Source organism: Crocodylus siamensis, chromosome 11 (genome assembly GCF_052110815.1).
Source record: "Crocodylus siamensis isolate JL-2025a chromosome 11, ASM5211081v1, whole genome shotgun sequence".
NCBI lineage: Eukaryota > Metazoa > Chordata > Crocodylia > Crocodylidae > Crocodylus > Crocodylus siamensis.
Genome location: NC_143405.1, coordinates 29,598,010 through 29,611,261, shown reverse-complemented (window position 1 = coordinate 29,611,261; position 13,252 = coordinate 29,598,010). Strand labels below are relative to the sequence as shown.

General features: G+C 46.6%; 1 protein-coding gene across 5 annotated transcripts in view; it reads left to right on the top strand.

Annotated features, from left to right (window-relative positions):
- SFMBT1 (Scm like with four mbt domains 1) overlaps positions 1–13,252 on the top strand; it is a 204,296-nt gene that overhangs the window by 56,885 nt on the left and 134,159 nt on the right. For all 5 annotated transcript variants that reach the window (XR_016438428.1, XM_090021264.1, XM_090021267.1 and 2 more), the window contains exon 2: positions 12,787–12,942. Coding sequence is in view for 4 of the 5 variants with exons in the window: in XM_090021264.1 (XP_089877390.1) it covers positions 12,915–12,942 (28 nt within the window). In the remaining variant the exon portion in view is untranslated. The remainder of the gene's footprint in view (positions 1–12,786; positions 12,943–13,252) is intronic.

Genomic DNA, 13,252 nt, shown 5'->3' with positions numbered 1-13,252 from the left:
AGATGGAAATAAATTTGATGTTATATCCTTCAGGTGAGTGGTAAAGGACGCTAGACTACCTAGTAGGATTCTTAACAAGCACTGGCTTTATTTAACAATGTTACAGTCTGTTTGTTTGCTTTAATCGCCTCTTTAATGCTAAGAGGTAGAATTGGCTCAGGTACACAGCAGTCTCTCAGCTGTTTTTCCATTCACTGCAGGGTTTTCTGACACTCTGGCTTTGTTGGTCGCCCCTGGAGCCTGGTCCCTGGGGTATAAGCCTCTCTCTCTTCTCCCCTCACCCTGGAGGGATCTTCCTGGCTGGTTGTTGGTCCCTGTGGTCCCAGATGGAGCTTCTGCGTCACTCCTTTCCCTTTGATTACAGCAGCTCTGAGATACTCTCGCTGCTCAGAGCCACACCAGGGGTCTGAGTGACCAGAGATCCTGTCTCCCCCCTCCCTGTGGTCTTGCTGGCTGATCTCCAGCTGCTTACTCCTGTGGTAAGGGTTCCCTCCAGGCCTTACCAGACCAGGGTCATCTCTCGTTTCTTTTGCTTGTGGCGTTCTTCACGCTCCAGGTAATTTCACCAAGAACCGCATCTTCTTCCCCTTCTTTCCAATGCCCCGAGGGTAACGTCTCATGTCTCGTCCCTCCTTTTACTTCTGACAGTGATCCCTATCCCCTTATCTATCCCCGGTGTGTGTGCTTTCATTCTTTTGTTCATCTGTGTCTTAGTTTCACCCCTAGTTTCACTTACAGTAACAGGGCTCAGCTTCAGCCCCCTGTTACAAAGAGATAGAGAAGAGGCATCAGAGGCAGGCAAGACAAGATGGTACTTGGCATGCCAGTGCAAGCTCAACCAAGTTTGTATGGATGGCTTGCCAGAGCGTCTGCTTATTGTGCATCAGACTCCTCAGCTACTCAAGAAGCTGTGGTGGAACCTGGTAATGCACCGAAGGCACAGTGTCCATGATCTCCCAAGACCAAAGACTGCCAATGATGATGATGACCTGTTAATAACTTCTGTGCCTGAATAATCAATTTCTCCAAAAGAGTTCTTTGCAACTCTGAGCTAGTCTGCAGAGGACTTTTCTATATTATTTTAACTGACTTTTTCTAATACTGGTGCAAAAACTGTAGACAGGCCCTCACTATGGCTTTGGTTAACTATAGTTACATACACTGTATTTTCTCACATTTAATATATCCCCCCAAATACAATATGCCCCTTGATTTTTTAAAGGCATAATGAAAAAAAGATCTTCCCTTGCTTCTGCAGTGGGAGTCTTGGGGGAGAGAGAGGATGGGATTAGAGAGACCCAATGTACAGCACTGCAGCCTTACTTTAACTCCCCAGCCCCATGCAGAGGCAGAAACTGCTATTCCCCTATTCCCTTGATTTAGAATGACATCCCAATTTCCAGCATCTACATTTTAAGAAAAGATGTGTGTTGTAGACAAACAAATACAATAGCTGTCACTCCAGTTAATTGATAACATGCACAGTATTGCAATCTAGCAAATTTAGATTTTCCACAAATGTTTTTCAGGGTGCAATAGGTGTAGGTGGAAAAATATCATTCCATTTCATGGTAGATTTGGATATTTTAAAACTTTGCTTTTGTTCAGATATGGAATTAATATGAAATATGAAAAACTTCAAATTTCTACATGGAACATAATGCAGGTAATTCCGGATGCATATCAATCTGGTGGGCTTCCTAGAGCTGTAAAATCTGGGAGAAACTGGAGATGCCATGAAGTTTTCTTGGTCAGCCTGTCAGGCAGGTGAGTTGACAGGAAAACCACACATACTTCCAGTGCTGAAATTAGTCTTTCAACTAAATTAAAGTTTCAATTCTGACAAATCAGAAAATCCACCCCTCCCCCCCCAAATAATGTCAGTTAATGTTTCATAGTTTCATAGTTAGTAGGGTCGGAAGGGACCTGAGCAGATCATCAAGTCCGACCCCCTGTCATGGGCACGAAAGAGTACTAGGGTCAAACGACCACAGCAAGGTGATTGTCTAGCCTTGTCTTAAAGACCCCCAGGGTAGGAGCCAGCACCACTTCGCTTGGAAGTTGGTTCCAGACCCTAGCCACCCTGACCGTGAAGTAGTGCTTCCTGATGTCTAGTCTGAATCTACCCTCTGCCAGCTTGTGACCGTTATTCCTAGTCACTCCTGGAAGTGCTCGGGGGAACAGGGACTCCCCCAGTGCCTGCTGGTGGCCGCTGGCTAGTTTGTAACAGGCCACTAGATCTCCCCTCAGCCTTCTCTTGTGGAGTCTGAACAAGTTCAGGTCCCGTAGCCTCTCCTCGTAGGGCCTGCCCTTCTGCCCCTTGATCATGTGGGTGGCCCTCCTCTGGACCCTCTCCATGTCGTCCACATCCCTCTTGAAGTGCAGAGCCCAGAACTGGACACAGTACTCCAGCTGCGGCCTGACCAGTGCCATATAGAGGGGGAGGATCACCTCCTTGGACCTGCTAGAGATGCATCTGTGAATGCATGACAAGGTGCGGTTGGCCTTCCTGACTGCATCCCCACACTGCCGGCCCATGTTCATTTTGGCATCAGTGATGACTCTAAGGTCTTTTTCTGCCTCTGCACTGATGAGAAGGGAGTTCCCAACCTGTAGGTATGGTGTTGATTCTTCCTCCCCAGGTGCAGCACCTTGCACTTGTCAGTGTTGAATCCCATCCTATTCTCATCCTCCCACCTCTGTAACCTGTGTAGGTCAGATTGTAGCCTATTCCTTCCTTCTAGCGTTCCCACATCCTCCCCACATCTTAGTGTCATCAGCAAATTTGAACAAGGTGCTTTTTACCCCCTCGTCCAAGTCACTGATGAAGATGTTGAACAGTGCAGGCCCGAGGACCAAGCCCTGCGGAACCCCACTGCCCATGTCCTTCCAGGTCGAAAATGACCCATCCACCACCACTCTCTGGGAGCAGCCCTCCAGCCAGTTGGCGACCCATTTGACTGTGTGGGTGTCAACACCACAGTCCCCCAGTTTTTTAATGAGAACAGGGTGAAAGTGTTGAAGGCCTTCCTAAAGTCCAGGAAGACCATGTCTACTGCTACCCCTGCATGTAAGGATTTGGTGACCTGGTCATAGAAGGCCACCAGGTTGGTCTGACAGGACCTGCCTCTAAGGAAGCCGTGTTGGTTGTCCCTAAGCATAATCTCCCCTGCTGGCCTCTCATGGACGTGTGCCAGAATAATTCTCTCAAATAGCTTACTCAGGATCGAGGTAAAACTAACTGGCCTATAGTTTCCTGGGTCCTCCTTCCTCTCCCTTTTGAAGATGGGAACCACGCTGGCCCTCTTTCAGTCCCCTGGCACCACACCAGAGCACCGCGAGTGCTCGTAAAGCCGTGCCAGGGGTCCTGCAATAACCTCAGCTAATTCCCTCAGCACGTTACTCAATACCTTCTTCTTGCCCCCTATGTATTTAAAAAAGCATTTCTCATTGTCCTTGATTTGGGTAGCCAGTCCCAGTTCCATCTCCGCCTTGGCCTTCCTAACTGCCCCCCTGCATCCCCGAGTAAGCACAGTATAGTCCTCCCTGGTGATGGCCCCTCCTTCCCATTGGGTATACGCCTCCCTTTTAGCTAGGAGACATTCCTGGATGCTTTTGGTGAGCCATGGGGGCTTTTCTGCCCTCCTGCTCCCTTTGATCCAGGTTGGGATTACCTCCCTTTGGGCTTGGAGGATCGTCTCCTTAAGGAGCAACCACTGTTCTTGGACACCTGGCTCCCCTCCCCTCCGGGACCTCAGTGCTTCCCTAACTATTCTCCTTAGCTCATTGAAGTCCGCCCTTCTGAAATCTAGGGCTGCTGCTTTGCTGCAGGCTTTTGCCACCTTGCGCTGGATGGTGAATTCCAGCAGGCAATGATCACTGTCGCCCAGGTGGTCAAGCACCCACAGCCCCCTCACCAAGTCGTCACCGGTGGCCAGCACCAGGTCCAACAAGGCTGTGCACCTCCTGGGTTAGATGGAAGTCCTGCATTCTGGCTAAGAACCTACATGAGCAGTCAGACCTGGCTGACTGCTCTTCCCAGCAGATGTCTGGAAAGTTCAGGTCACCCATGATGACCACGTCCTTTGACCTAACTACCTTCGTGAGCTGACTTAAGAATACCTGGTCTAGCTCTTCCCCTTGGTTGGGTGGTCTGTAGTAGACCCCCACCATTAAATCTCTTTCCCCTTGACTGCCTTGTATTCTAACCCAAAGCACTTCAGAGTGCCCCTCCTCTGACTCTTTGCTAATTGATGAGGATGTGTATTCCTCCTTAATGTAGAGCGCTACACCCCCTCCTTTCCTCCCTGTCCTGTCCCTCCTGTACAGCCTATAGCCCTGGATATTCACTGTCCAGTCATGCATTGGGTCCCACCTTGTTTCAGTGAGCCCCACTCTGTCTGTGTTGGTGTCAGCTGGCAGGAGGGTAGGTTCCTCTTGCTTGTTTCCCATACTATGAGCGTTTGTGTAGAGGCATTTGAGGCCTCCTGAGGATGTGTGCACTGGCCCCCTAATCTCAGCATTGCCCTGGCCCCTGTTGCTTACCTGGGTCTATGTTCCTCTCGTCGGTCTAGGCTGGGTTGTACTTGTGGATGCTGCTTGGTTTATCAGTCCAAGGCTTCCTCCGGCCTCGTCTCTCCCCTTCCCTCAACAGGAAATTTTAAAAGCTGCAAAATTTTGAATTGCAGCTTTTAATCTAGCTGCAATTCAAAATTATGTTAACTTGATTTAGTTAACAGTAAGTTAATTTTAACCAGCCATGATCTGATTAAAGTGTAGTTTACATACAGTCTCTCAGTCATTGTTTGTAGTCATTTTGTAGTACCTTTAAAAAAACTTAGTATGAGCAATTTGTGATTTCAGGTGGAAGGAGAGTCAGTGTCAGTGCTTTCCCTTTTTTACATGGTTCTTTCATACTGTAATTCAGAGAAAAGGAAATATTTTAACAGGTAAAGGTGGATGGGGAACTTCGGGGGAAAATTTAATGTCACCAGTTCTTGAAGTTTTGAATGTTGTGATTTTTTTAAAGCTGTTTCCCTAAAGCTTCAGCTTCTAGAGCCATGTGAGAATTTCAACTTTGGTTTTAAAACCAAAACTTCTAGTCTTCATGTTTAAACTTGAGAATATAAAGCAAGTACATGAACATATTAAACAAGTGGGAACATCTCAGTGTTTTAGCTGCTTTATCAAATATCTTTCCTATTGTCTGTTTTCCAGGACTCTGTGCTCTACCATATTAAAAGAGTCCTTTCTTAGAGATGGACTCCTTTGTAACTCTTGTTACTAGAGAAGAAAATGACAGTTTGAATATCCAAATATAATTCTGTTTATTTTTTTGCAAGAAAGTAGGCATATGGGTAGTTCCTTTCTCTGAAACAGGTCAGGAATTAAGTTCCAGTGCAAAAAAGCACTAAGGCTTCTTGCAGACATTAACCTCCACTGCCGTGCTTTACCAGAAGCATCAGCTTGTTACTTGGACCCAACGCTGCAGCATCTGTATAGATTGGGTGCTTCAGCAGGGCTTTTTGCCATTTTTAGCTGAAGCGGATTCAATCAGCTATTAGATAAAAGTGCCCAAAAGCCCCATTAAATTGCCGGATCTATACAGATGCTACAGAGCTGGGTACAACTAAGGCTCTGCCTCTTCTGGGCATGCACTGGGGTTGGCGTGGGAGAGTACCGAGTTTAAAGCACCACTTTTTTTTTTAACATCTGCAAGCAGCCTAAATGATGTGATACAAGTCACAAATTCAAGCTTAATTGCTTTACTGATCTGAAAACTTTTATGAGGAAGCAGTCAAGGTTAATTAGGTGTTGTATCACTTGATAGGTTTTCACAGGCAGCTGTATATTGCATGCTGGGTTTTAAAGTAGTCTTTCTTACATGATATACAAATGCTCTGAATACAGTGACTTGCTGTACCTAATTGTCATTTCAGGCAATTGACTGCAGTAGTTTTGCCCCCATTTAAACCTGTGGGGATCTTAGCTCTTTAATTTAAAGGTGATTGGATGGGTAATTCTGCTTGGGGACCAGTTTGCTTGATTTGATCACACTTTCTGGGTGATTTAATTAGGGGACTTCTACTTGTCTCTCTTGACAGAGGGAAAATTGAATTATCTCCTTAAATTGGCCCTTGAGCAAATATTATTTATTACTAGAACTTTATTTAATGCCTTTGAGAGGCCAGATCTTGTCATTTGTTTGGGCACTTGAAAAGGGGGCTTTTCAGAAATTTAGTGCAACACTGAATTTGCTTCCCACTCACTAGTACTTATGTCAGTACTCTAAGCATTTTTTAAAAAATCACCTGAATTTAGGTTCTAAACATCTGAGTGGCCCTATAAATATCTTATTAAAACAGAATGTATTTAGCTTCAGTATCTAGAATAGAGAACAGGAAATCTCTCAAATAATGTCTTAAAATAACATTTTTGTGTACTAACAGTAAAAGATAAAGGAGGATAATAACATCTTTTTAAATGAACTGGTAAAAGTCTGAAAAAAGGGAATTTCTATACTCCATTTTGGTGCATGGAAACCAAACATTTTTTTCACCTGTATCAAAAGATATAACATTCTAGGAATAACCGTAACTGACATTTCACAGTAGAATGTTTTCTCTTGTTTACTATGATCTTATTAAAGTGGTGGCTCATTGGTCTTTGGAAGCTGGTATGATAAAAAAAAAAAAAAATTTAAATTAAGCTAAAATGGAAGCCAAATCTCTTGAAGACTTATGGAAAGTTGTGCTAATCAGGGGTGGGGAATTATTTTGGGTGGAGGATAACATACTGAGTTTTGGCAAGCAATCAAGAGCTGCAAGGGTAGCCCTGCCCCTTGACAGATGTCACACCCCCTGGTTGCCATCTTGGGACCTGAAGTCCCATCTCCTAACCCCTGACCTTTCCAGAAGTCCCTCCCCTTTCCCCCCGGAAGCATTCCTTCAGTATTCCTTTGCAATCTTGAAACCAGAAAAATACCAAATTATATACTAAAAATCAAACATCTACTACAACATTAATTAATTTGATTTCAAAAAATATTTTTGTCCTGATTTACATGTGTTTGTGTAGGTGGTTGTATAATAGTTTAAAATGAAGTCTTACTCTTGTATAGGGTAGGAGGTGTGGGGTTATGGGTAGGTGGGTATAGGTTCTTGGGGGCTGTGGGTATATGGGGTGTGGGGGAGGGTGTGGGGTTTGTGGGGGGTTGATAGGTGGAGTGTGAGTGTGTATGTGGTGTGAGGGGGCATGTATGGGGGAGGGTGTGGATATGTGGGGTAAGGGTGGGTATGGGTCTTGTGGGGGAAAGTGAGTATGTGGGGAGAGGGTGGCTGGGGAGGGTTGTGGCATTTTTTAACAGTTGAAGGGGAAGGGTTTGCCCACAGTCCTCTGCGACCAGGCAGAGCCCCCACCAGTGCTCCTCCAAGGCCAGGGTCTGAGCATCTGCTGCTCCTGGTCCCGGCATGGGCCCTGTGCTCCCACTCGCCATCACTTCCCTTTCCCCCTCCCCCCCATCTGCCACCGCAGCCCTTCTCCTGCTGCTTCCCTGTCCCCTCCTCTGTCCTCCCCCTCACTGCTCTGGCAACATGTCCCAGCTGTGCAGCCAAGACTGCAGCAGGAGTGGAACCAGCCTGGCTGGCACCACGCAGAACCAGCTGAGAATTGCAGCATCCAGACCAGCTCCAACTGAGTCCCTGGCCCAGCGCTGCAGCTGAGAACCACATGGTGCTGGAGTGGCGGTGAGGGGTGGAGGGGAACAGTGGCAGTGGCTGTTCAGGACAGTGGGGAAATGGCTGTGGTAGGTGTGGGGAAGGGGCAGCGACCAGGTGCACAGAGCACAGTGACAGCTAGGTGGGAGTGTGGGGCCTGGGCTGGTGTGGTGAGGCCTGGGCTGGTGGAGGCCCAGAGCAGGGTGGCAGGAGCACAGGCTGGCAGAGGCTCTATGCAGCTGGGCTGGGTTATGCTAGAGGGAGAGGGGGGAGCTGGCCTGGCTTCATAGGGCCCCTGCCAGCCCATGCCTGTTGGCTGCCTCTGGACCCTGTCTAACTTCTTCGCATCCTGTTTAAAACATAGAGCCCAAAACTGCATACATGGGCTATGCCACCTCACCATGGGCCCTCACTTGCACCGGTCCCAGTGCACTCTGTGTGTTCACTTGCTGCCACTCCCTCTGCCTGCCGCAGCCATTTTCCTGCTTTCCTGTCTGCTGCTCCTGCCACTCCTCTCCATCCCCTGCCCACCACTCTGGGCAGGGCCAGGCAGGCCTTGTTGCTGCAGCTGCTGGGTCCTGCCACTGGCTCCTCCTGGCTTCTGACAGCTAAATATTCCATACTACCCCTAGCTTCTGACAGCTAAATATTAAGTTTCTAAATTTTTTGGGAGGGGCAGATAGAATGGCCTGGTAGACCAAATCTGGCCCGCGGGCCATATTTTGCCCACCTCTGTGCTAAAAGTTTCTGTAAGCATCCTTAAATAGATCCACAGTGAGCCAGATGTAATGTAAATATATTGTGAATATTATCATATAATCAATATAATGCTATTACTAATTTGCATGTTAGATATTATAAATATATTTACCCCACAGCCTCTACAGTCAGGTGGAACTGTGCTGCATACCTCTTGCAGAGCTAGATCAGAAAGTCACTGTGGCAGGAGCACTCTTGCTGCCTCCCTGTCCAGTTTTACCTTCTCAGAAACAGAGGTGCGCAGTGCATGTGAAACTGTTCTATGTGCCTCCGTTTTCTGCAGGCATATCAGTGCCAGAAATGGAAGTGCATGAAGCAGTTTCACCCTGTGGCAACAGCTTTTAGATGGCACTGCCACTGGGTAGAACTGCCCCCATGTGCCTCAGTTTTCAGGAGGCACATTGGAGCCGAACTGGGAAAAGCTCCAGCAGAAGTGACATGTCTGCCTGCACGATACAGGCAGTGTGTCTCACCTGCAGCTGCTCCTCAGTTCAGTTCTGATGTGTCTCCTGAAAATGGGTGTGCAGAGCAGTCTCACCCTGCAGTGGCAGCAGTGCTGATATTGTGGCATCCCTAATAAGTTCTTGTGCCATGGTACTCCAGATAAGAACTGTCCTAGATTATCCATGACCAAAGCTTATCCAACCCTTTCTTGAAAACTTCCAGTGAAGGAGATTCAACAACTTCCCTGGGCAGTCTGTTCTACTGCCTCATTATCTTAGTAGTGATCAGATTTTTCCTGATAGCTGAAATTTTAGCTATTGTTGCTGTTCTGCTCTCTGTAGTAAAAGAGAAAATGCATTCTCCCATTTCCATAGATTCATAGATGTTAGGGGCTGGTAGGGACCTCATAAAATCAACAGGTCCAGCCCCCCTGCACTTGTGCACGAAAAACTGCTGGGGACACTCCAGCAAGGTGAGCGTCCAGACGTTTTTTGAAGATTTCCAGTGTAGATACTTGTACCACCTCTGAGGGAAGTCTGTATGGCAGCCCTTCAAATATGTATGTCCCATCTTAATCACCTTTTCTACCAGCTGAACTTGCCTGTTTCTTGTAGCCTGTCTTTGTATGACTTACTTTCCAAGCCCTATATCATTTTTGTTGACTGCCTCTGGACTCTGTCTAACTTCTTCCCATCCTTTGAAAATATAGAGCCCAAAACTACATACATGGGCTACAGACAGACGTTACACATAAACCAATTTAAGTGATCAGTAACTGATTTAAACCTGTAACAGAAGTTCAGTGCACATAAGCCCATTTCAAAATGGCTGAAACTGGTTTAAGATAAAGCTGGTTGAATGTAGTATCAGACTTAGTTGATTTAGATCAAACCAGTTTACAAAACTTCTGTCCCAGCCCCCTTCCTGGTTCAAGTTAATCACAGTCCCCCAGCATCGCAGCAGTTTGCAGCCCTGGACTGGGCTGTTCTGTCTGCTCCAGAGAGCAGGGCTGGCCCTCTGCTCCCTAACTGGACCAGTGAGGGCTGGTTCACTGGCCTCACTGGCTGGCTCACTGCCCCCAACAGGCAAACCCCAGCTAGGGTCTGGGACCAGGGAGAGGGTACAAACTTCCCTTCCCCTGTGTATAGAGCTGCCCTACCCTGCTAAACTTAACTGCTGACTGTGACTGTGGACTGCAAATCATGGAGGCACTTGGACACTGGAAGAGGAAGTAGTGAACAACCCTGCAGAGTTCTGCTGCTGTGATTGTGGACTGCAAATCCCAGAGACCTCAGGAGTGGCAGGAAGAGGAAGTGAGCACACAGCTGCATCACTTTTTTTGCAGCTGCCTCACACTGTAGATTCTTGTTAAGTTTGCGATTCACCTAAACTTTAGATCCTTCTCCTCAGTTTTGAGATCTAGCCAGTTATCACACATTCTCAGGGGTAGATCAAGGGAAGGTGAGGTGACACAGTCTCACCCCCCTTTGGCTGTGTGGTAGACATTTAGTTTGGCTGTTTAGGTTTATTTAGTCTGGAAAAGAGAGGATTGAGGGGGGGATTTAATAATAGCCTTCAACTACATCAAGGGTAGTTAAAGAAAGAATGGAGCTAGGCTGTTCTCAGTTGTGGCAGATGACAAAACAATGAGTAATGGTCTCAAGTTAAAGCAAGGGAAGTATAGGTTAGATATTAGGAAAAACTTTCTTACTAGGAGGGTAGTGAAGTGCTGGAACAGGATACCCAGAGAGGTTGTGGAATCTCCATTCTTAGTGGTTTCTAAGACCCAGCTAGACAAAGCTTTGGCTGGGATGATCTAGTTGGGGATGGTCCTGCTTTGAGCAGGGGGTTGGACTAAATGACCTTCAGAGGTCCCTTCCAACCCTAAATTTTCTATGATTCTGTGATATGCAGTGAGCTCTCTGATCTCACCAGGGCAATGTGGGTTCTGGTCAGAGCCTCTACTTTTATGCAGATCCAGGGTAAGGAGGTAAATACCATTTAACCTTCAATTTATATCAGTTAGTTAACCGATAGCTCATATCTAGTTTAGTGACTTCTGGCAGGAAAGGCCCCAGCCCCTTATGTCTTTACTGTGCAGGCCCGAGGCTGTTGGCAAGGAACTGGAGGTAGGGGCCAGTGGATGCTGCCACTGTAGAGTCTGCAGGTTCCCCTCATCCCAACAGGCTGGGGCTGTGGACCTCTCCTATGCCCAGACTGTGCTGCCATGGAGAAGGAGGGAGGAAGGGGCCAGAGTCTTCCTGTCACAGCAGCAAGACTCCCAGCCACAGGCTGGGTCTGCCTGGCCTCCTTGCAGTGGTGGGGCCTGGACAGAGTGACAGGCTGCACTTATGCTGCTGTGACCTGGACCCAGAAGGCTCTTTCACACTCCTCCCTCCTGGTCTTCCACCCCATAGCAGCAGGCTCCAGGCACAGGAGAGGTTTCTAGCTCCAGCTTCATCCCATCCCCAGCCCCAGCCCCTGGTGGGAAGGAGGGGAAGCTGTGGCTCCATAACTGGGCAGTGCCCCCTAGTGGCTCAGCTGGGCCCTCTGATTCCAGCCTGTGGCAGCCATCCAGTGGCCTAGGACCTGTGAAGCACTGAGAGCATGGTGAAAATATAAAGGGCTGGGGCTGTTTCTGCTGTAGGTCACTAAATGGTAAGCAGTAAATGGTATAAATATAATTGTCATTTAATTGTTTACATCCCTAGTCCAGAGATCAGAGAGTGAATATTGCGGCTGCTTGTCCCCTCTTTTCAGTTGCCACTGGGAGGGAGGGGGCAGGTGAACAATATCAGTGCTTACTCCCTGGTGCCCCACAGATATGTAAAAGCAGGAGTTCCAGCTAGAGCTTGCGCCACTCAGCTGGTGAGCTGAAAATGCTCATGGCACAAGTGGAGCTCTGGCACATGGAGTTCAGAGAGTTCACCGTGCGTGTATGGCATAGCCAAATTGAGAGTGGCCTAACTCACCTCTGTTCTGCAATCTCCTGTGCCCATTCTATATTTGTGTTTTTGATTATTCTTCCTGAGGTGTAGCACCTTGTATTTGTTAACTTTGAACTGTTGGCTTTAGCCCAGCTTTCCAATATGTCAAGATCCTGCTGAATTGTGCTTCTGTCATTCACTGTTTGCAATCCATCCCAGTTTTGTGTCAGCACATTTGCTCAATAATCTCCCCATTTCAGCATCCAAATTGTTAATAAGCTTGTTGAATGGCAGGCACAGGGCATAACCCTGTGGGATTCTGTTCAAACCTCCTGGGTTTCTAATGTGGATCCATTCATAATTACCCTTTGCTTGCAGTTTCTGAGCCAGTTGTCTATCCACTTTGTTCTGGTTTTGTCTTGCCCACATTTCTTGTGTTTGTTTATGAGAAGGTCATGCCGGACTTTGTCAAAAACTGTAGCAAAGTCCAGGTACACTATATCTCTCCATCCACCCAAACAGTTACTTTTTCAAAGAAGGATATCACATTTGTTTGGCATGATTGGGTCTGTCTCACTTGGCTGTACTTGGTTGAATTACCTTGACATTTTCACTAGTGTATTTAAGAAATGAGAATTGAAGTTTATTGCAAGTGGAATATGCACCTTATGACAGAAGCAAACAAAACTTTTGTGCTAGAGCATATATAACACTTATATATACATATACATATTGCATATGATTACTGAGATGCATTCATGACCTGAAACTGGTCCTGCTCATGAGAAACATGGAGGCCTTTGAAGAATATATTAAAGTGAACCATTTTTTTTCCTTCCCTGCCTTCTCGTAAGCTAAACACAATCTTGCACCTGAATGAGTAGATGAGGTTTAAAAAATAAATACTTTAAAATCTTTCTTTCTTTCTTTCTTTCTTGCAGTATTCTGCTTAAAGTTTTCTGGATGTCAGTTGAAGGAAAGGTGCAAAACAGCCTATGATCACAGCCCATAACAAATTTGGCTCCCAAGGCTTTCTGCTACCAAGAGATCTCTCTGGATCACTGTGGAAATGAGTGAAGAACAGCAGCATGATGCAGGTAGTGCTCTTACTGTATTTATGGCTAGAAGTTTCCTCTGCTCAGAAATGTTGCAGGCAAGCTGGACTGAATCAGCAACTTGTTGCAGAAGCTTTTAGTAAAAGTGCTGTTTTTGTTTATTAGACAGAAGGGAGAAGTTCCTTTTGCGGCTCCTATGGATCCAGATAGCCTTGTCCATATTTAGTAGCACTTTATTCCACATGTGATGTTATTAACTTTAAAGAAACCAAGATATGCCCTCTATTACCAAAAAATTATTAAAGAAAGCCTTTTCTTTTTTTTTTAAATATGGACTGTGCTTACCAATAAC